This window comes from Oncorhynchus gorbuscha, linkage group LG07 (genome assembly GCF_021184085.1).
Source record: "Oncorhynchus gorbuscha isolate QuinsamMale2020 ecotype Even-year linkage group LG07, OgorEven_v1.0, whole genome shotgun sequence".
Classification (NCBI taxonomy): Eukaryota; Metazoa; Chordata; class Actinopteri; order Salmoniformes; family Salmonidae; genus Oncorhynchus; species Oncorhynchus gorbuscha.
This window is the reverse complement of record NC_060179.1, coordinates 59,072,352-59,093,230: the sequence shown is the minus strand read 5'-3', so window position 1 is coordinate 59,093,230 and position 20,879 is coordinate 59,072,352. Positions and strand designations below refer to the sequence as shown.

General features: G+C 45.7%; 1 protein-coding gene across 2 annotated transcripts in view; it reads left to right on the top strand.

The window, feature by feature from the left end:
• Positions 1–20,879, top strand: part of dnah9 (dynein, axonemal, heavy chain 9) — a 151,310-nt gene that overhangs the window by 13,724 nt on the left and 116,707 nt on the right. For both annotated transcript variants that reach the window (XM_046356968.1, XM_046356967.1), the window contains exons 14-34: positions 1,144–1,385; positions 2,679–2,814; positions 2,975–3,171; positions 3,601–3,863; positions 4,106–4,267; positions 4,790–5,012; positions 5,309–5,475; positions 6,249–6,392; positions 6,594–6,753; positions 6,993–7,281; positions 8,686–8,963; positions 9,376–9,506; positions 9,716–9,842; positions 10,196–10,348; positions 10,595–10,720; positions 10,925–11,164; positions 11,510–11,670; positions 13,433–13,589; positions 16,598–16,702; positions 20,201–20,358; positions 20,722–20,860. In XM_046356968.1, coding sequence (XP_046212924.1) covers positions 1,144–1,385; positions 2,679–2,814; positions 2,975–3,171; positions 3,601–3,863; positions 4,106–4,267; positions 4,790–5,012; positions 5,309–5,475; positions 6,249–6,392; positions 6,594–6,753; positions 6,993–7,281; positions 8,686–8,963; positions 9,376–9,506; positions 9,716–9,842; positions 10,196–10,348; positions 10,595–10,720; positions 10,925–11,164; positions 11,510–11,670; positions 13,433–13,589; positions 16,598–16,702; positions 20,201–20,358; positions 20,722–20,860 — 3,758 coding nt within the window. The remainder of the gene's footprint in view (positions 1–1,143; positions 1,386–2,678; positions 2,815–2,974; positions 3,172–3,600; positions 3,864–4,105; positions 4,268–4,789; positions 5,013–5,308; positions 5,476–6,248; positions 6,393–6,593; positions 6,754–6,992; positions 7,282–8,685; positions 8,964–9,375; positions 9,507–9,715; positions 9,843–10,195; positions 10,349–10,594; positions 10,721–10,924; positions 11,165–11,509; positions 11,671–13,432; positions 13,590–16,597; positions 16,703–20,200; positions 20,359–20,721; positions 20,861–20,879) is intronic.

The window sequence follows — 20,879 nt, the reverse complement described above, 5'->3', positions numbered from 1 at the left end:
AGTTGCCATGCTCTACCTACTGTAGGACCGACATCTCAACGTCAACAGTGAAGAGGCGACTCAGGGATGCTGGCCTTCTAGGCAGAGTTGCAATAAAATATTAAGATTGGCAAAAGAACACAGACACTAGACAGAGGAACTCTGCCTAGAAGGCCAGCATCCCAGAGTTGCCTCTTTACAGTTGATGTTAAGACTGGTGTTTTGCGGGTACTATTTAATAAAGCTGCCAGTTGAGGACTTGTGAGGCATCTGTTTCTCAGACTATACACTCTAATGTACTTGTCCTCATGCTCAGTTGTGCACCAGAGCCTCCCACTCCTCTTTCTATTCTGGTTAGAGCCAGTTTGCGCTGTTCTGTGAAGGGAGTAGTACCCAGCATTGTGCGAGATCTTCAGTTTCTTGCCAATTTCTCGACTGACGAGTTTCAGAAGAAAGTTATTTGTTTCTGGCTAGGAGAGATCTAGGAGAGATAAAAAAGACCTTATAGTTGAAGACTTTTTTGTCCCATTAAAGTACATTGCAATGACTTAGGAAGTGTTCACACTTTGGAGAGGTGTGTGGCCAGATGGAGACAAAAACAATATGTTACTTCTGGTGCTGCTTGCTGTGCTGGATGCACTTGGGATAGTTATGGAGAATAATTAAAGGGGACAAGGTGTTATACAGAGCCTGCTTTATGGTAGATGTATGTGGAGCCAGTTCCCTATCATTTCACTTTGAGGTTTTAGTAGAAGATGAAGGAGTTGGATAGCCTGGGTGCAAGTCTATTTAGCTAACTTTCCACTCCGTTTCATATGGTGAAGATTGTTTAGCATGGCAGGAGTGGAATGACAGCTAAACAGGCTGGTAACCAGACTAAGGGTTGGGTTGGCAGCACCGGATGCCTCAGTGCCCTGCTTAAGAATAGATCAGTGGAAACACTGTAACAACCTTGACCAGCTTTCCTTAGAGGGACATTACACTTCAACATTTGTCAGACGTTTTTTCAGGGATTGTGGTGAGTAGCTGGATCTACACAAGTTGTGGGACATGGTTTCATCTTCACTTTACTTTCAAGGTCTGAAAACTTTCTGACAGACATAGATTTGAAACTGTGATGGCCCTTTTAACGTGTGTCCATTTCCTCCCCCTGTTTGTGACCAGGTATCTGGGAGTACATCCAGGAAGTGCGTGAGTGTGTGTGTGACCTGGAGAAGAGGCTCCAGAGAACCAAGGACCACGTGGAGGAGATCCAGGGCTGTATGAGGGCCTTGGCCAGCCCCCTCTATGACCGAAGGGAGGGTAAGAGAGACACCCTTCTCAGCCTGGACGACCGGGCTGACAGGCTGGAGAGGTGTTACGCCCAAATACGCTCTTCCGGAGAGAAGATACACTTCCTGCTGAAGGTGACTATACCAAATAACATGAAGGTCATAAACACTTCTGGCTTTGCAGGGAACTTTATTGACCATATTAGGAGTTATGTGTTAGTCATCATTGCAAAAGTTGCGAATTTGGCAACTTTTGCAAATGTTTTGTTGTCTGAGTGAGGGAAATGCTGTGAATTAAGAGGACTCAATTTATGTTGAAAGATGAGACGTTGTGGATTATAATAAATACGGCTTTGACGTCAGACAAGCAATCCAAACCCCCGCGAGTCCAAATGTGCAACTCACATTTCCATATCATAAAACATGGCATATGCAGTGTCACCTTTTATGGTCATTGTGTTTGATGTACAGCTATAAGATGACATGGAGTCATACCCTGGGTTGTTCTGAACAGAGTGAGCCTACGTCTGCCCATTGTGAAGAAAGATCCCAGCGGAACACGCACATGTGTGCACCCTTGGCACCTTTCTCTGCTCACCAAAATTACCATCTGTTTCTCTGAATTGCCTTGTGAAAGCAGAACACTGTAAGATCGTATTTTATAACTTAACCAGTCATATTGGCAATAGAACAGGCTTTCAAATGATGCCCACCTGACCCAGATAGTGATATACAATGGTCCGTTTCTGCGTAAACAACAACAGGGATGCAGAGTTGTGTTCCTAACAAAACAACCACAAGTGTGCTTGCTGTAGTTTCTCATCGGCACAGCTAGGAGAGCACAAAAAAGCACTTTATAGTTGAAGACAATTTTCTTGACCCATAGAAGTGCATTGAAATTGCTTAGGAACTGTGCACAATATGGAGAGGTGTGTGTCCACTTGGAGACTTGCAGTCAGTCACCTCACGCAAACCCTTGTTATTTTGTTGTCTTATGTTGCACCTTCCCCACATCTTCCAGGAATATTCTCATCGTGTTACTGAATGTATCCAGATTATTTTCAGATGTTGTTATCTGTGAAAATACTGTGAAAAGTACAGTAAATGTAAAACACACAGAAAATCAAGTGTAATGTTTGGATTTAGTCTTGAGTCTGGTGAAATGTTTTTTTGTTCTCAACTTTGATCTAAAGATATTCCCATAAACTCCACTCTATTCCCTTTCAATTGGTACTATGATTATGCTTTACATACATATCTCTTATGTCAGAAACATTTCAATGTAACCGTATCCGTATAGGCCAATCCCCACGAATGTAAAGGGTTAAAAGGTGTGCATTATTCATTTCTTTATACAAATAAAAGGAGCATGTTCCGTGTACATGTTACTCTTTGATTTTGAGTGTGGGTGTCTTCGTTCTGTGACAGAGTAATCTGGAGTTGTTCAGAGCAGACCCAGGTTCTGAGGAGTGGAAAGCCTATGTGGAGCACATAGACGACATGGTCATAGACGGCTTCTTCAACGGCATCGAATGCTCCCTCAAGTTCTTCCTCGACAACACCGGTGAGCAATGATCCGTTCCACTTGAATGGTCAGTACATTTGTTTGTGTATCCACCTCAGGTGGGACTAACATGCTGGCGAGCCCTCCTGAGTGTAAGACGAGCACTTTGTACGAGACTCATACATTTTTCGTGAAACAGCGCCCTTCTTCCCTCCCTCAGACCAGCGTGCTGGTGTGGCCCCTCTGTTTGAGGCCCAGCTCGACCTGAGGGTTCCTGACATGGTGTTTAACCCTTCGCTGGAGTACGGAGTTGCCGATGGCTTCTATGACCTGGTGGAGAGCCTGGTCAATGACATCTACAGGACCTCTTCTCTGGTGGCACGCCTGGCCGCGCACAGCAGCGTCCCACACTACCAGGTACTACAACACTACCATGGTTGCAGAATGCAGATAACTTTCCTTCAAATTCTTCGGTTTTCCAGAAATCCCTGTTGGAAGGTTCCCGGAATCAGGATGACGTAACCAGGATTTCTGGAAAACCTGGGAATTTGGGGGGGAAGTTGTTATATATCAAGTTTGCTTGATTCTGTGAGATTCTGGCATTTTTTACCATGTTTATGTCTCTGCCTGCCGTATCAAGGAAGTTAGCGGTAGCTTCGCAAGCCAATGCTTACTATAGCATTAGCGCAATTACTGTTAGTCTACAGGTATGCACACAGAGTCATAAAATTGGTATGCACGAATCTCCCAGTATCCCTTTAACCCATCATCTAGAATGTGTATTGTATCTATAATCTGTCATCTATAAAATCATCTATAAAATAATTCTAATCTGCCGACTATCAGGCTGTTATGGAAGACATGGCTGATTTGGCGGACATGCGCCAGCTGCTGATGGAACGTGTGCAGGGCGTCATGGCGACGTGTTGTGAGTTCCGTAACTCTTTGGAGCGCTATGCATACCTGTACGTTGACGACAGGAAGGAGTTTATGCGCCAGTTCCTGCTGTACGGCCACGTGCTGACCAGTCAGGAGATAGAGGCTCATGCAGAGGATGGAGTCCCAGAGAACCCACCTACACTGGAGCAGTTTAGAGAGCAGGTGGATGGGTAAGGGAAATAAATAGTGCATTTTTGAGTGTGTGTGTGCAAGTGTGTATGTAATGATGACTCTGTGTGTGTGTGTGTGTGTGTGTGTGTGTGTGTGTGTGTGTGTGTGTGTGTGTGTGTGTGTGTGTGTGTGTGTGTGTGTGTGTGTGTGTGTGTGTGTGTGTGTGCGTGTGTGTGTGCGTGTGTGTGTGTGTGTGTGCGTGCGTGCGTGCGTGCGTGCGTGCGTGTGTGTGTGAACCCAGATACGAGCGTATCCATGAAGAGGTGCAGGGTCTGGAGCCAGTGTGTGTGTTCCAGGGGTGGATGAGGGTCGACGGACGGGCCTTTAAGAGTGCCCTGCTCAACATCGTCAGGAAGTGGAGTCTCATGTTCAAACAACACCTAATAGACCACGTCACAAACAGGTCGGCAGACAAAGTACCCTTCTACTTCATGTTGTCTCTCTTGTTTTTAAACGTTTAAACATTCTCTCTCTCTCTCTCTCTCTCTCTCTCTCTCTCTCTCTCTCTCTCTCTCTCTCTCTCTCTCTCTCTCTCTCTCTCTCTCTCTCTCTCTCTCTCTCTCTCTCTCTCTCTCTCTCTCTCTCTCTCTCTCTCTCTCTCTCTCTCTCTCTCTCTCTCTCTCTCCCTCTCTAGCCTGTTAGACCTGTTTTTAAACGTTTAAACATTCTCTCTCTCTCTCTCTCTCTCTCTCTCTCTCTCTCTCTCTCTCTCTCTCTCTCTCTCTCTCTCTCTCTCTCTCTCTCTCCTCTCTAGCCTGTTAGACCTGTTTTTAAACGTTTAAACATTCTCTCTCTCTCTCTCTCTCTCTCTCTCTCTCTCTCTCTCTCTCTCTCTCTCTCTCTCTCTCTCTCTCTCTCTCTCTCTCTCTCTCTCTCTCTCTCTCTCTCTCTCTCTCTCTCTCTCCCTCTCCCTCTCCCTCTCTAGCCTGTTAGACCTGGAGGAGTTTATCAGTCTAGCAGAGCAGGGGCTGGGTCACAGGGTGGAGCAGGGCGACTATGGTGGCCTGGTGGGGGTCATGGGTCACCTGCTGGCCGTGAAAGAGAGGCAGGGTGTGACGGACGCCATGTTTGAGCCGCTCCAACACACCATTACCCTGCTCAAGACATATGAACAGGAGCTGCCTGACGTGGTCTACAAACAGCTAGAGGTGACCCTTGTCCAAAGTCAATCGATCAATCTCCTACCTCTCTCCTTCCTCCTCCTCTCATTCCTTCTGTGCTTCCTTTTGGCACTCATCCCTCTGTTTTGTCCCACTCCCTCTTTGCTCCTTCTGGTGGTACTCCTCCTCCTCCCGGTACTCATCCCTCTCTTCCTCCTTTGTCTCTGTCCAGGAGCTATCAGAAAAATTACTAATGTCTCTGTCCCTCCTTCCTCCTTAACACACATTGTCCCCCTCTCCCTCCTTCCTCTGCCTTACACTCGTCTATTTCTCCCTCCCCCTAGGAGCTTCCAGAGAAGTGGACCAACGTGAAGAAGCAGGCGGTGGTGGTGAAACAGCAGGTGGCTCCTCTCCAGGCCAGCGAGGTGGCCGGACTACGCAGGAAGTGTGCCTCCTTCGACGTGGAGCAACACGCCTTCAGAGAGAGCTTCAGGAAGAATGGGCCCTTCAGGTGACGCGCGCTCCCACACACAGGCTGAATTACGTTGACGGAAAGTTGTCCTCTCCCTTGTGAACTCATTCAATCCTCAGTCCTAAACAGTCCCTTAGCTCCTACCCCAGGACATGTGTCCTATTTGATCTAAGAGGGCTGGATACTGTAGGTGTGAGCAATGTGGTTATGGCTCCACATCCCCAACCAGAGGGCTAGGTAAAAAACATTGCTTACACCCTTCTGCAAGCAAGACAGGCTTCTCTCCGTCATGGGCCACCATTGTTGTTCCCTCCTGTCACACCTCTACATCCACCAGTCTATAATTGTGCAGTGAACAGTTAACGACACAACGCTTACACATTAGGCAAGCATAATTGAATCTTTACATATGCTAATTACCCACACAGGTAGTGGTGCTCCATCATGCTGTCTAATTACTTAATTAATTATGTGCATAATTTTTCCTCTGTAGTGACATGCTTTTCTCATTAATGTCATGGATGTCCGGGTTGATAATTGACTATGTGCCTATGTGCCTATGGGCCTGGGTAGCCAACCTCCATTCAAACATGACTTGACAAAGTAGTCAGCTGAAAAGGTGACAGACTGGTGCTCAGGCTGGTGTGATGTAGGTATGTCAGTAAGACCCTTTACACGAGGGGCTTTCAAATCTATTTGCTCCCTGGTAGTTAATACATTTATAATGTCAGGTTAACTTTGTATCAATGTGAAACCATATCAGATGCTGAGAGAGTAACCTTGCTGTGTGGTTCCTCTGTGTGTTATTGTAGGTTTGACAGTGAGAACCCGTATGCCATGCTGAATGCATCCCACAAACAGATCCAGGAGAAGGAGGCTGTGATGGCTGGGCTGGTGGAGTCTGCCGGCCTGTTTGAGGTGACTGTCTCTGACTACAGACAACTACGACAGTGCAGGTGAGACAGGACCTTCCCCACAAGGTTTCTTCCTTCCAGAGAGTTTGTCCATCTACGATTCTCCCTTAGAAGATCCAGGCCGGGTTACTGTAAAGCACTCGGTGTCAAATGTTCTTTGTGAAAAGTACTATATTAACACAATTGTTTGATTGATGTACTGTCTGACTGACTGACTTATTGTTATATCCTGTGGTTCCCCAGGCGTGAGGTGGGGCTGCTGAAGGAGCTGTGGGACATGATAGCTGTAGTAGACAGTACTATGGTTACCTGGAGGACCACACCATGGAGAGACATCAACGTCGAGGACATGGAACTGGAGTGTAAACGCTTCAATAAAGACATCCGAGCATTGGATAAAGAGGTGAGAGGGAGAGATGAGGAGGTGGAGGAGAAGGAGGTGCAGAGTGGAGAAGAGGAGAGGGAGAGAAAGTGAGATATTACATTGGCCACATTCAAAAAGAAAAAACCCATTGTAAAAGAACATGTACATTTCCAAATACATTTCTCACACCTTGCCTCTCCCTTACTTTCTCTTGACACTCACCAGTGTTTTTGGTGGTTAATGCTGAATTGTATCATAAAAACCCTTCTTCCCCCTAGGTGCGATCGTGGGAGGCGTTCTCGGGTCTGGACAGCAGGGTAAAGAACCTCCTGACCTCCCTCAGGGCCGTAGCAGAGCTCCAGAACCCTGCCATACGGGCCAGACACTGGCACCAGCTAATGGCTGCCACCGGGGTGCGCTTCACCATGGACCAGGAGACAACACTGGCGGATCTGCTGCAGCTCAACCTGCACAACTTTGAGGAGGAGGTGAGGGGCATCGTGGACAAGGCTGTCAAAGAGATGGGAATGGAGAAGGTGCTCTCTGAACTCAACTCTACATGGACCGGTACAGTACAGAATATCCTTAAACTGAACTCAATTAGGACTTTTGTCAGATGCCTGTACTTTTCATGTTTAATCTGTGATTGGTTTGGTTGATTGACTGACTGATTGGTTTGGTTGATTGACTGACTGATTGTTTCGGGTTGATTGACTGACTGATTGGTTTTGTTGATTGATTGACTGACTGATTGGTTTGGTTGATTGACTGACTGATTGGTTTGGTTGATTGACTGACTGATTGTTTCGGGTTGATTGACTGACTGATTGGTTTTGTTGATTGATTGACTGACTGATTGGTTTGGTTGATTGACAGACTGATTGGTTTGGTTGATTGACTGACTGATTGTTTCGGGTTGATTGACTGACTGATTGGTTCGGGTTGATTGACTGACTGACTGATTGGTTCGGTTGATTGACTGACTGACTGATTGGTTCGGTTGATTGACTGACTGACTGACTGGTTTGGTTGATTGACTGACTGACTGATTGGTTCGGGTTGATTGACTGACTGATTGGTTTGGTTGATTGACTGACTTATTGGTTCGGGTTGATTGACTGACTGATTGTTTTGGTTGATTGACTGACTGATTGTTTCGGGTTGATTGACTGACTGATTGGTTCGGGTTGATTGACTGACTGATTGGCTTGGTTGATTGACTGACTGATTGGTTCGGTTGACTGACTGATTGGTTCGGTTGATTGACTGACTGACTGATTGGTTCGGTTGATTGACTGACTGATTGGTTCGGTTGATTGACTGACTGACTGATTGGTTCGGTTGATTGACTGACTGACTGATTGGTTTGGTTGATTGACTGACTGACTGATTGGTTCAGGTTGATTGACTGACTGACTGATTGGTTTGGTTGATTGACTGACTGATTGGTTTGGTTGATTGACTGACTTATTGGTTTGGTTGATTGACTGACTTATTGGTTTGGTTGACTGACTGACTGATTGGTTTGGTTGATTGACTGACTGATTGGTTTGGTTGATTGACTGACTGATTGGTTTGGTTGATTGACTGACTGATTGGTTTGGTTGATTGACTGACTGATTGGTTTGGTTGATTGACTGACTGATTGGTTTGGTTGATTGACTGACTGATTGGTCTGGTTGATTGACTGACTGACTGATTGGTTCGGTTGATTGACTGACTGACTGATTGGTTTGGTTGATTGACTGACTGACTGATTGGTTCAGGTTGATTGACTGACTGACTGATTGGTTTGGTTGATTGACTGACTGATTGGTTTGGTTGATTGACTAACTGATTGGTTTGGTTGATTGACTGACTGATTGGTTTGGTTGATTGACTGACTGATTGGTTTGGTTGATTGACTGACTGATTGGTTTGGTTGATTGACTGACTGATTGGTCTGGTTGATTGACTGACTGATTGCTCCAGGTATGCAGTTCCAGTACGAGCCTCACCACCGTACCCAGGTGCCCTTGCTGCGCTCAGACGAGGACCTGATTGAAACCCTGGAGGACAATCAGGTCCAGCTGCAGAACCTCATGTCCTCCAAGTACATCGCCCACTTCCTGGAGGAGGTGTCACTGTGGCAACGGAAGTTATCAGTGGCAGACGGAGTGATATCCATCTGGTTCGAGGTGCAGCGTACCTGGACCCATCTGGAGAGCATCTTCATTGGCTCTGAGGACATCCGCTCACAGCTGCCCGAGGTCAGACACACACACACACACACATGCACACACATCCTCACACATGCTCAAAGACACACACACACACACAAAAATGCACACACATGCTCAAAGACACACACACACAAATGCACACACACTCGCATGCACACATGCACTCCCATTTCACAAGTTTGTTTTTTTATCCTACATAAGGGCTCTGCCTGTACCACTTTCATGCATGTTAATTAATAAATCGCTCGTTGTCTAAACACCAGCCTACTTTTGTAAATCAGAATTACACATTTCCTTAATTACCTTGATGGCGATGCTGTTCCTCCGGTTCCAGTGGTAGTCTTAAAGCCAGATGTTTGTAGTTAATATCTCTCTGTGTGATTGTCCTCCTGGGAACTCCTATCCCCTGGCCGGGCTCCCACAATGCAACTCTCCCCAGGACTCCAAACGCTTTGAAGGGATTGATGCCGATTTCAAAGAGCTGGCGAACGCAGCCCATAAAACGCCCAACGTGGTGGAGGCCACCAATAAAGCAGGCCTGTTCAGCAAACTGGAGGACATTCAGAGCAGGTGGGGGAAGGAGAGGGAGTCTGTGGTGGTGTGATGGGATTCTCTGTCTCACGGTGCACTGAAATTTGTGTTCGAGGAAAAGAGAATGATTGTGTTATCGATAGAAAAAGGCAACACATACAAATGTAAGAACTGACCCATGGATGTATTTATACACTTGCACATATTCACACAATTCACTGATAATGGGTGTGTGTAACCTTGTGTAGACTGTCTCTGTGTGAGAAGGCCTTGGCTGAGTATCTGGACACCAAGCGTCTGGCCTTCCCCAGATTCTACTTCATCTCCTCTGCTGACATGCTGGACATACTGTCCAATGGAACCAACCCACTCCAGGTAGGAACCTATACCCATTAGGTGTATCCACAAAGCCTCTCAGATTAGGCGTGCTTATTTAGGATCAGTTTAGCCTTTTAGATCATATTGAATACAATTATATTGACAGATTGAGACCTGATCCTAGATCAGTTTTTTTGCTCATACCTGTAGGACTCTGAGTCTCCACAAGGGAGCAGTGTTGGTCATAGTTTGCCAGAGTCTTTACACCTCATCCTGGGTATAAAAAGTGCTAAATTATTCTCTTCAATATTGAAGGATAGTTGAACAATGACTTTTGTTGAAACCTGTCAATAACGCGTGGTCCTGACTTTTCCTGACATTAGTCCCTACTCTTCCCGCTCTGTCCCTAGGTCCAGCGACATCTATCCAAGCTGTTTGACAACACAGCCAAGATGCAGTTTGAGACTGACACGGAGGGGAATCCTACTAAGACAGCTCTGGGCATGTTCAGTAGGGAGGAGGAGTATGTCCCCTTTAATCAGCCCTGCGACTGCACCGGACAGGTAACACTATGGTGGGGGACAGGGTTTGAAAGATGTTATAGCATTTGTCAGATGTTCTCTGTCCAATCTGTGAAATCTCAAAGCCTGTAAATCACATGTATTAGTTCCCTATTAGACACCTTTCGTTTGAATGAAAAGCCAGTGGTGTTTATCCATGTTGTCTGATGCCCCTCGGTTCTAAAATGACAAACACATTCATAGAATGGCTGTGTAGTATGTCATCATTATCTGTGTGGTTGTCTTCAGGTGGAGATGTGGTTGAATCGGGTTCTGGAAACCATGCGGTCAACAGTGCGTCATGAGATGACAGAGGCAGTGATGGCGTATGAGGACAAACCCAGAGAGCAGTGGCTGTTTGACTACCCCGCTCAGGTACATTAGAATTAGAAGGTGTGTTAGAGCAGGGCTGTCACAAAAGCCTGCACACCAAATAGCTCTCCACGAGGAGGGTTGACCGCTCCTGCCATGACCTGTGTCTTTTTATCGATCTGTGTAGTGCTCTCAGCTCTGTAACTCGAACCTCTGTCTTCCTCTGACCTTTGACCTCTAACTTCTGATGTGTATATCACCCTCTAGGTGGCCCTGACGTGTACTCAGATCTGGTGGACGTCAGACGTGGGCATGGCCTTCTCCCGTCTGGAGGAGGGATATGAGAACGCCATGAAGGAATATAACAGGAAGCAGGTCGCCCAGCTCAATACACTAATCTCCATGCTGATTGGACAGCTGTCGCCGGGCGACCGCCAGAAGGTCATGACCATCTGCACCATAGACGTCCATGCGAGGGACGTGGTCGCTAAGATCATCGCTCAGAAGGTATCAGTTTCAGTTTGTTTTCAACCTTCTCAATTATGAAATTAACATAATGATAAAGGGTTTTGCAACTTTAACGAAGACAGAAAGTGTTTTGGATGTTTTTGTTTTACTTATTCCTGTTTTTCTTCTTCTTCCAATTCTCTCTCTCTCTCTCTCTCTCTCTCTCTCTCTCTCTCTCTCTCTCTCTCTCTCTCTCTCTCTCTCTCTCTCTCTCTCTCTCTCTCTCTCTCTCTCTCTCTCTCTCTCTCTCTCTCTCTCTCTCTCTCTCTCTCTCTCTCTCTCTCTCTCTCTCTCTCTCTCTCTCTCTCTCTCTCTCTCTCCATTCCCTGATTCCCCCATCGCCAGGTGGAGAACTCTCAGGCGTTCCTATGGTTGTCTCAGCTACGTCATCGCTGGGACGAGAAGGAGAGACACTGCTTCGCCAACATCTGTGACGCCCAGTTCCTCTATTCATACGAGTACCTGGGCAACACACCACGACTTGTCATAACCCCTCTGACTGACAGGTACACTGACCAATAAAAACAATGTTTTCATCTCACTCACAGGTAAGTACTACTATGGTAGTTTACTTTTTTGATAGACAAGTTAGGGCGAGCCTAATCTCTCGTGGACAGATTCTGAGCGAAAACCAAATAATCTGTCAGGGCGTGATGGAATTGGTAGGATAACGAGCAGCACTAGTTCTGGTGTTTGGATTTTCGTCACTGATTTATTGGATGTATCAGGATTGGGCGAAGGCAGTGCTTAAACTTTGACTGCTTTGCACATGTGGTGAAATTAGCCCTTAACTCGGCACATGGAATGGGGCGGAGCGGTTGTGGGTCAGGTCGGCTGTGGGCAGGGTGGCTACTTTGATGAATCTAAAATATGTTTTGATTTTGTTTAACACTTTTTTGGTTACTACATGATTCCATACGTGTTATTTCATAGTTTTGATGTCTTCACTATTATTCTACAATGTAGAAAATAGTCAAAATAAAAACTCTTGAATGAGTACAGTTGTGTCCAAACTTTTGACTGGTACTGTACATGTAAGAGATTAGCTAGCTGGCTAACATTATAGGTTTAGAGTCACGACTTGGGTTCATCATTTCTGTAAACACTTTTTATGCATGCTTATTTTTATTTTATCTTTATTTAACTAGGCAAGTCAGTTAAGAACAAATTCTTATTTTCAATGATTCTAAGGAATCATGTCAGTTCTATTCATGCCATTTCTATCTGCAACGTATTCTCTTGGATTAATAAAACAAATCATAAGGAACATGTTTTGTTGTTTAGCACCTTTCATACAAGCAATTGCAGTTTGAACCAGGTTCCTACATTATTGTGGGGAATTATCACAGATAAAGTCTGAATATAAAAAGTGGATTTATGACCTGTTTCTGTAGTCCTCTGGCAAACTGTGCTGTGGCTGTGGAACTGACCATTAGCCCATTCCCTTTGAAGCCAGAACAAAGCACCACAAAGACAATGGTGTTTGAAGGCTGAATCACTGATCAGCGGCCATGTGCTCGTAGAGGCAGCATATGGCCAGAGACTGTGCTCTATCTCGTTATCTCTGCCTGTCAAACTTTTGACCACTGACCCTCTGTCATTCAGCCATACTGGAGTCAGGCAAAGTTTGATATAAAGTTGTCATTCACTCACAAATGGCTACTGGCCAACTTAAACAGTTTGATTTCAGGTTTCAGATGTGTTTGGATTTCTATCACATAATTCTGGAAGCTGTGTTTTTAAGGATTGTGATGGCATCCCCCTGGTAGGAAAACAATGATGTAATCATACATACACAATACTTCTCAGTTAAAGTGTTTCAGCCCCTTCTGAGAACTGTGTTTAGGCATTCAGAACAAGCAGGTTTGTAGCCACCCAGACAGTTGATTGTGAGATATATGGCCATATTTCCAAAATGACTATTAAAAACGTTGGCAACAGTCTCTGGATGACACAAATTGGATCGTTTTGTCTTCCGGTAGCTTGCATATCTCTTTAACACACACTCTCTCTCTCTCACAATATATTATCTATTTACCCTCTGCTTGCTGAAACGATTACCACATTGATTTCAGAGGCGAAACAACGCATTTATATTGATGATGAATTTCAGATTTGATCGTCTCCATCAGTCCTCCTCAACACCTTAGTTTGCTATTGAAACATGCAGATTGTTGTTGCATTTCAATGCCTGCTTGTTATTTGACTTCAGTTAATCAGCCTATGAAGTGAAGTTGTTATTACTAAGAATGTGTGTGTGTTTCCCAGGTGCTACATCACTCTTACCCAGTCCCTCCACCTGACTATGAGTGGTGCTCCAGCAGGCCCAGCAGGCACTGGCAAGACAGAGACCACCAAGGATCTGGGCCGAGCCCTTGGCATCATGGTCTATGTATTCAACTGCTCCGAGCAGATGGACTACAAGGTGGGCTCCCACTCCTTCTGCAGACAGGCTATGAATCATCTAAGTCAGGGTTGGGCAACTTTTGATGGGGGTGGGGGACACAACAAAACAACTCATCATGAGGGCCCGCAGTTGCTCACGAGTCTGCGTACCCACATCGTACCTCCCACGTTGTGGGCAAAACATCTTAGTGGCCCCACTCTTGACAGCAGAGAACATTTAAAACACTTTTTTAGAATTAATTTTGTGCAATTCTACACATTTTGCCACGGAGTGTAGAGCAAATGTTGCCATTTAAAGTAAGTTTGCTGCAATTCTACACACAGTTTCCCATGAGGTGGTGAGGAAAACTGGCTGTCTTACAGCTAGTTTCCTGCAATTCTACACATCTTGCAATAGGGTGGAGAGAAATGTTTGCAGTTTAATACACTGCTCAAAAAAAAAAAAAACACATCCTAGATCTGAATGAATGAAATATTCTTATTAAATACTTTTTCTTTGCATAGTTGAATGTCCTGACAACAAAATCACACAAAAATGATCAATGGAAATCAAATTTATCAACCCTTGGAAGTCTGGATTTGGAGTCACACTCAAAATTAAAGTGGAAAACCACACTACAGGCTGATCCAACTTTGATGTAATGTCCTTAAAACAAGTCAAAATGAGGCTCAGTAGTGTGTGTGGCCTCCACGTGCCTGTATGACCTCCCTACAACGCCTGGGCATGCTCCTGATGAGGTGGGGGATGGTCTCCTGAGGGATCTCCTCCCAGACCTGGACTAAAGCATCCGCCAACTCCTGGACAGTCTGTGGTGCAACGTGGCATTGGTGGATGGAGCAAGACATGATGTCCCAGATGTGCTCAATTGGATTCAGGTCTGGGGAACGGGCGGGCCAGTCCATAGCATCAATGGCTTCCACTTGCAGGAACTGCTGACACACTCCAGCCACATGAGGTCTAGCATTGTCTTGCATTAGGAGGAACCTAGGGCCAACCGCACCAGCATATGGTCTCACAAGGGGTCTGAGGATCTCATCTCGGTACCTAATGGCAGTCAGGCTACCTCTGGCGAGCACATGGAGGGCTGTGCGGCCCCCCAAAGAAATGCCACCCCGCACCATGACTGACCCACCGTCAAACCGGTCATGCTGGAGGATGTTCTCCATGGCGTCTCCAGACTCTGTCACGTCTGTCACGTGCTCAGTGTGAACCTGCTTTCAATCGTGAAGAGCACAGGGCGCCAGTGGCAAATTTGCCAATCTTGGTGTTCTCTGGCAAATGCAAACGTCCTGCACGGTGTTGGGCTGTAAGCACAACCCCCACCTGTGGACGTCGGGCCCTCATACCACCCTCATGGAGTCTGTTTCTGACCGTTTGAGCAGACACATGCACATTTGTGGCCTGCTGGAGGTTATTTTGCAGGGCTCTGGCAGTGCTCCTCCTTGCACAAAGGCGGAGGTAGCGGTCCTTCTGCTGGGTTGTTGCCCTCCTATGGCCTCCTCCACATCTCCTGGTGTACTGACCTGTCTCCTGGTAGTACCTCCATGCTCTGGACACTACGCTGACAGACACAGCAAACCTTCTTGCCACAGCTCGCATTGATGTTCCATCCTGGATGAGCTGCACTAACTGAGCCACTTGTGTGGGTTGTAGACTCCGTCTCATGCTACCACTAGAGTGAAAGCACTGACAGCATTCAAAAGTGACCAAAACATCAGCCAGGAAGCATAGAAACTGAGAAGTGGTCTGTGGTTACCACCTGCAGAACCACTCCTTTATTGGGGGTGTCTTGCTAATTTCCTATAATTTCCACCTGTTGTCTATTCCATTTGCACAACAGCATGTAAAATGTATTGTCAATCAGTGTTGCTTCCTAAATGGACAGTTTGATTTCACAGAAGTGTGATTGACTTGGAGTTACATTGTGTTGTTTAAGTGTTCCCTTTATTTTTTTGAGCAGTGTATATCTGAGTGAGACTAAATTACAAAATCAATGGGTGCCCCCCGGATAATTCGATAACAAGTTTGGATAGCTGGCCACTGAACTAATTTAGCAATCTAAAAAAAGTTAACTGACACGGTCTAATTGACTGACTATCAGTGACTGACATAACAAGAGTAAAACATCTGATGCACAACCAAATTTCGAAATTGTACCTTGTGTAGTCTACTATTCTAATACGCAACTGTAAGTTGAGACCCAGACTGAGTTTCTTTGGGAGGGGGGGGGGGGGGGGGCAGGGGTGGATGGGAGGGGGGTTAATCCGTTGGCCTTCAAAAGGGGGTGCGGGCCGCCATTTACCCTGATCTAAGTCCTGCTTCTCCAACTCTACTCGGTGTGGATATCTGACACAGAGATGGAGGGGAGAGGAGGGTAAAGAGAGCTCCCTGTCGGTCTTCTCCTCTCTCTCCCTCTGTCCTTGAAGGAAGAACATAACAGTTCAACCTGATGGATGCTTTTATTTTGCTGTTAAGTGGTGTCAGACGCCCTTCTCAGTGTTCCTGCTTCAACACACACACACACACTGCATATAGAGTGGTCAATAGAGACGCAGGCACAATATCTTCATACAGCTTGTTGCTGCCTGCCTAGACAGGATAATTATTATTGCCCTTCTCACTCTACACACACACCACACTGTGTCAGAGAGAAGCGCTAATATGCACCAGGAGATACAGCGATGGTGTAAAGTCATACAACCAAGCGGCACACACAGTCAGGCTTGGTTAGTATCAGGGCTCTGCCCCATAATAGAGAGGAGAGACGTGGATCCTACCTCTCTCCTGTCTAGTGAATCTCAGGAGGCTGTTTCTGTGTCTGTGGAGAAAGCTGATGGTGTGAGTTGGCATTTAACCTTTTTCATATTGGAGTAGACAGACGGCAACAAAATGTCACCCGTTTAGGCAAGAAAGTTTAGGCCCTTGCTTTTGTGGTAAATCTCAAACGTCTGTCATTCTTACTTTCAATTTTACTCTGTATAGAACTCATCTCCCTCTCTCTTCTCTCTCTCTGACCCTTCCTGCAGTCGTGTGGCAACATCTATAAAGGCCTGGCCCAGACAGGAGCGTGGGGCTGCTTTGATGAATTTAACAGGATCTCTGTGGAGGTGCTGTCTGTGGTCGCTGTGCAGGTAAGCATGTCCCTGGGCTAATCATACAGTGCGCTCCAGAGGTATTGGCACAGTGACACTTTTTATTTAGTCTCTGTACTGTAAAGAAGAATATCATATGTTACTATTAAACACTTCTATTGCAGACAGTCCTGAATGAATCGTGAATAAGGATGAGCGAGAAGGTTAGATGCAAAAATATCATACCCCCATCCAAAATGCTAACCTCCCCTTTTCTTGTAATTGTGCGAGGTTAGCATGTCTTGGGGGTATGATATTTGTGTGACTATAATTCCCACTCATTATTCACGATTCATTCAGGACTATCCATAATCATAGTAGCATCCACATGAATGTAGATGTGTTTAGAAACATTTTACTCTTCCTTAAAAGTGACTCCTAAATTACACAATACATTATTTACCATTCATTTCTATTGGGCACAATACTTTTGGAACTCACTGTATACAGTACTAATAAGCAATGATTGCATTGAGTTAGCACAGTACCCATTCATATTTTGTCATCATTGTAATGTGTATTGTTGCAAAACTCATAACTAGCCTACGGATATTGTTGTACTCACTTTGTCTAGGTGTCCTAGGCCTAGTTACATGATCTGTAACCTAAATGAATGTATGCATTTATCTGACAAATCAGCATTTGAGGACGTGATGGATACATTCTTCCAGGGAGAGTAAACCTCTTAAAACCAACAAACCCCCAGTAGCATCACTGCAAACTGGGACACTCACCGACAATCACCTTAATTGGTAGCACCTGATGTGCTTATCATCCAGACTCAGCATTTGGACAAGGTTGCTGCTGCCCCCTGGGGGATGGAGTATGAAAGTGTATCCCAGATGGTGCGTTTGTCTATGTCCTTACCTTAACCCATATCATAACATTATGTGCAGTAGATGATGCGGATAGGGTTTCATCATCAGACTGGTAGTATAGCACAGCACAGCCAGTTTCTCTGCCCTCTCCTCGGCAGCTAGCTATGAAAGGAAACATTCTCAATAAGTCAGTGAGAGAGAGAACTTTGAAATTGTAAAGTGGCAGAACGGAGCAATAGCTGGGCGTTAGCAGGCGTATTGAATAATAAATCAAGCTTTGCTTGGAAAGGATGAAAGGAAGAAGACCTTGGATAAGACCGGGCAGAAAACAATCAAATGGTTCTGAAGGGCACTCTCCTACCCGCTCCAGTACCCTCTGTCACGCTCGTGAAAAAGGTCGGACCAAGGCGCAGCGTGTGTCAGGTTCCACATATTTTATTCGGGTGAAACTTCTACACCAAAAAAAAACCCAAGCACCACCACATAAGTGGTGCAACTTGCACACACAAACAATATCCCACAAAGCAGGTGGGGGAAAAGGGCTTCCTAAATATGATCCCCAATTAGAGGCAACGATTACCAGCTGCCTCTAATTGGGAACCATACAAAACCAGCAACATAGAAATACACATTCTAGAACACCCCCCACCTAAACCACTATAGAGAATCCAAGGGGTCTCAATGGTCAGGGCGTGACACTCTTCTCCTTCCTCTGCGCTTCACCCAGGTTGTGTTCATAACAGCACGCTACAGAAAACATTTTAAACTGTTTTTCAACGGAACAACAAAATGAGCGTTTCTCATTGGACAAGTCCTGGTAGTGCCTCCCACCCTCTTTCTCAGTCTGTTTTTCTTCTGTTCTTTGCTTAATGAATACGACCCACCCGTCTTCTCCATAAGCGAATGTCAGAGGAAGGTGTACGATAATCCATTCTGTTTAAGGGGAGAGCAGGCGCCATAACGTAGCTGCAGTTTGTTAGTGCGTTCGCAGGTGGCAGGATCAATTCTCCATTAGGTAAAGGGCAGAGAAACAGAAGGCAGCACAGACACAGCTGAATGGAGACAAATTAGCTAAAGTCAGCCCCTCTCTTATCCTCAACACAACTGTCTGTTGGTGAAATTGTCTGCAAAATACCAGACTGGATGATGAATAATGACTAATGGGTGTATAATTATGAGAGCGCTGTTTCATATGCACAGACTAAACACATCATTTTCTAACTAATCTATTTTACCACACCCTGTACAGTCGAGATCTTGGGTTCAGCCAAGGACACGGAAAAGTTAATCTCATTCTTACTGTACACATCCTAGACACACACACAGATTTTCCAGTCCTTGCTGTGAGATTTTATCCCACTCTTCCACCAAGGCACCTGCGAGTTCCCAGAGATTTCTGGGGGGAATGGCCCTAGCCCTCACCCTCCGATCCAATAGGTCGCAGACATGCTCAATGGGATTGAGATCCAGAGTCTTCGCTGCCCTTGGCAGAACACTGACATTCCTGTCTTGCAGGAAATCATGCACAGAACGAGCAGTATGGCTGGTGGCATTGTCATGCTGCAGGATCATGTCAGGATGAGCCTGCAGGAAGGGTACCACATGTGGGAGAAGGATGTCTTCCCTGTAACGCACAGCATTGAGATTGCCTGCAATGACAACAAGCTCAGTCCGATGATGCTGTGACACACCTCCACCTCCTAATCGATCCCGCTCCAGAATACAGGCCTCGGTGTAACGGTCATTCCTTCGACGATGAACGCGAATCAGATGATCACCCCTGGTGAGACAAAACCGTGACTCGTCAGTGAAGAGCACTATTTGCCAGTCCTGTCTGGTTCAGCGACGGTGGGTTTGTGCCCATAGGCGACGTTGTTTCCAGTGATGTCTGGTGAGGACCTGCCTTACAACAGGCCTACAGGCCCTCAGTCTAGCCTCTCTCAGCCTATTGCGGACAGTCTGAGCAATGATGGAGGGATTGTGCATTCCTGGTGTAACTCGGGCAGTTGCTGTTGTCATCCTGTACCTGTCCCGTAGGTGTGATAGTTGTTTGTACCGATCCTGTGCAGATGTTGTTACACGTGGTCTGCCACTGCGAGGACGATCAGCTGTCCGTCCTGTCTCCCTGTAGCGCTGTCTTAGGCATCTCACAGTATGGACATTGCAATTTATTGCCCTGGCTACATCTGTAGTCCTCATGCCTCCTTGCAGCATGCCTAAGGCATGTTCACGCAGATGAGCAGGGACCCCAGGCATCTTTCTTTTGGTGTTTTTCAGAGTCAGTAGAAAGGCCTCTTTAGTGTCCTAAGTTTTCATAACTCTGACCTTAATTGCCTACCATCTGTAAGCTGTTAGTGTTACATTACATTACATTTAAGTCATTTAGCAGACGCTCTTATCCAGAGCGACTTACAAATTGGTGCATTCACCTTATGACATCCAGTGGAACAGTCACTTTACCGTTCCACAGGTGCATGTTCATTAATTGTTTATGGTTCATTGAACAAGCATGGGAAACAGTGTTTAAACCCTTTACAATGTGAAGTTATTTGGATTTTTATGAATTATCTTTGAAAGACAGGGTCCTGAAAAAGGGACGTTTCTTTTTTTGCTGAGTTTAGTCCCTGACTGTCTTATATCTCTATATATCTCTGTATATCTATATATCGGTCCTGTCCAGGTGAAGAGCATCCAGGACGCCATCCGAGACAAGAAGCAGAGGTTTAACTTCATGGGCGAGGAGGTGAATCTTTTCCCCTCTGTAGGTATCTTCATCACCATGAACCCAGGCTACGCTGGCAGGACAGAACTACCTGAGAATCTCAAGGCCCTGTTTAGGTAACACATGGAACACGCACAAAAGTGTTTCCTTGTTTTTTAAATGCTGTAATGTCATTTTTTTAACAGTGAAATGATGAGTGAGACTGATGGAAAAACAAAGATGAGTTACCTCTTTCAAGGCATTCACCGTGGGATGTTTATGATAATGTTGACGGAAGAAAAGCTGACAAATGACAATGAATATATTCCAGTCCCACAGTTACATGTAGTACTCTTGGTGAACTAAATGTCCCCGACGGGATTTGTACCAGGATTGACTAGAAGCCACATGACTGTGTCAGCCCTCTGAACTAAATCTTACTCTCTATTTCTCCCTCCTTCCTTCTCTCTTTCCCTCTCTACCTCCCTCCCTCTCTGTAGGCCTTGTGCCATGGTAGTACCAGACTTTGAATTGATCTGTGAGATCATGTTGGTGGCTGAAGGTTTCCTCGATGCCAGAGTCCTGGCAAGGAAGTTCATCACCCTCTACACACTCTGCAAAGAGCTGCTTTCCAAACAGGTACAGTATGCTTCAGATC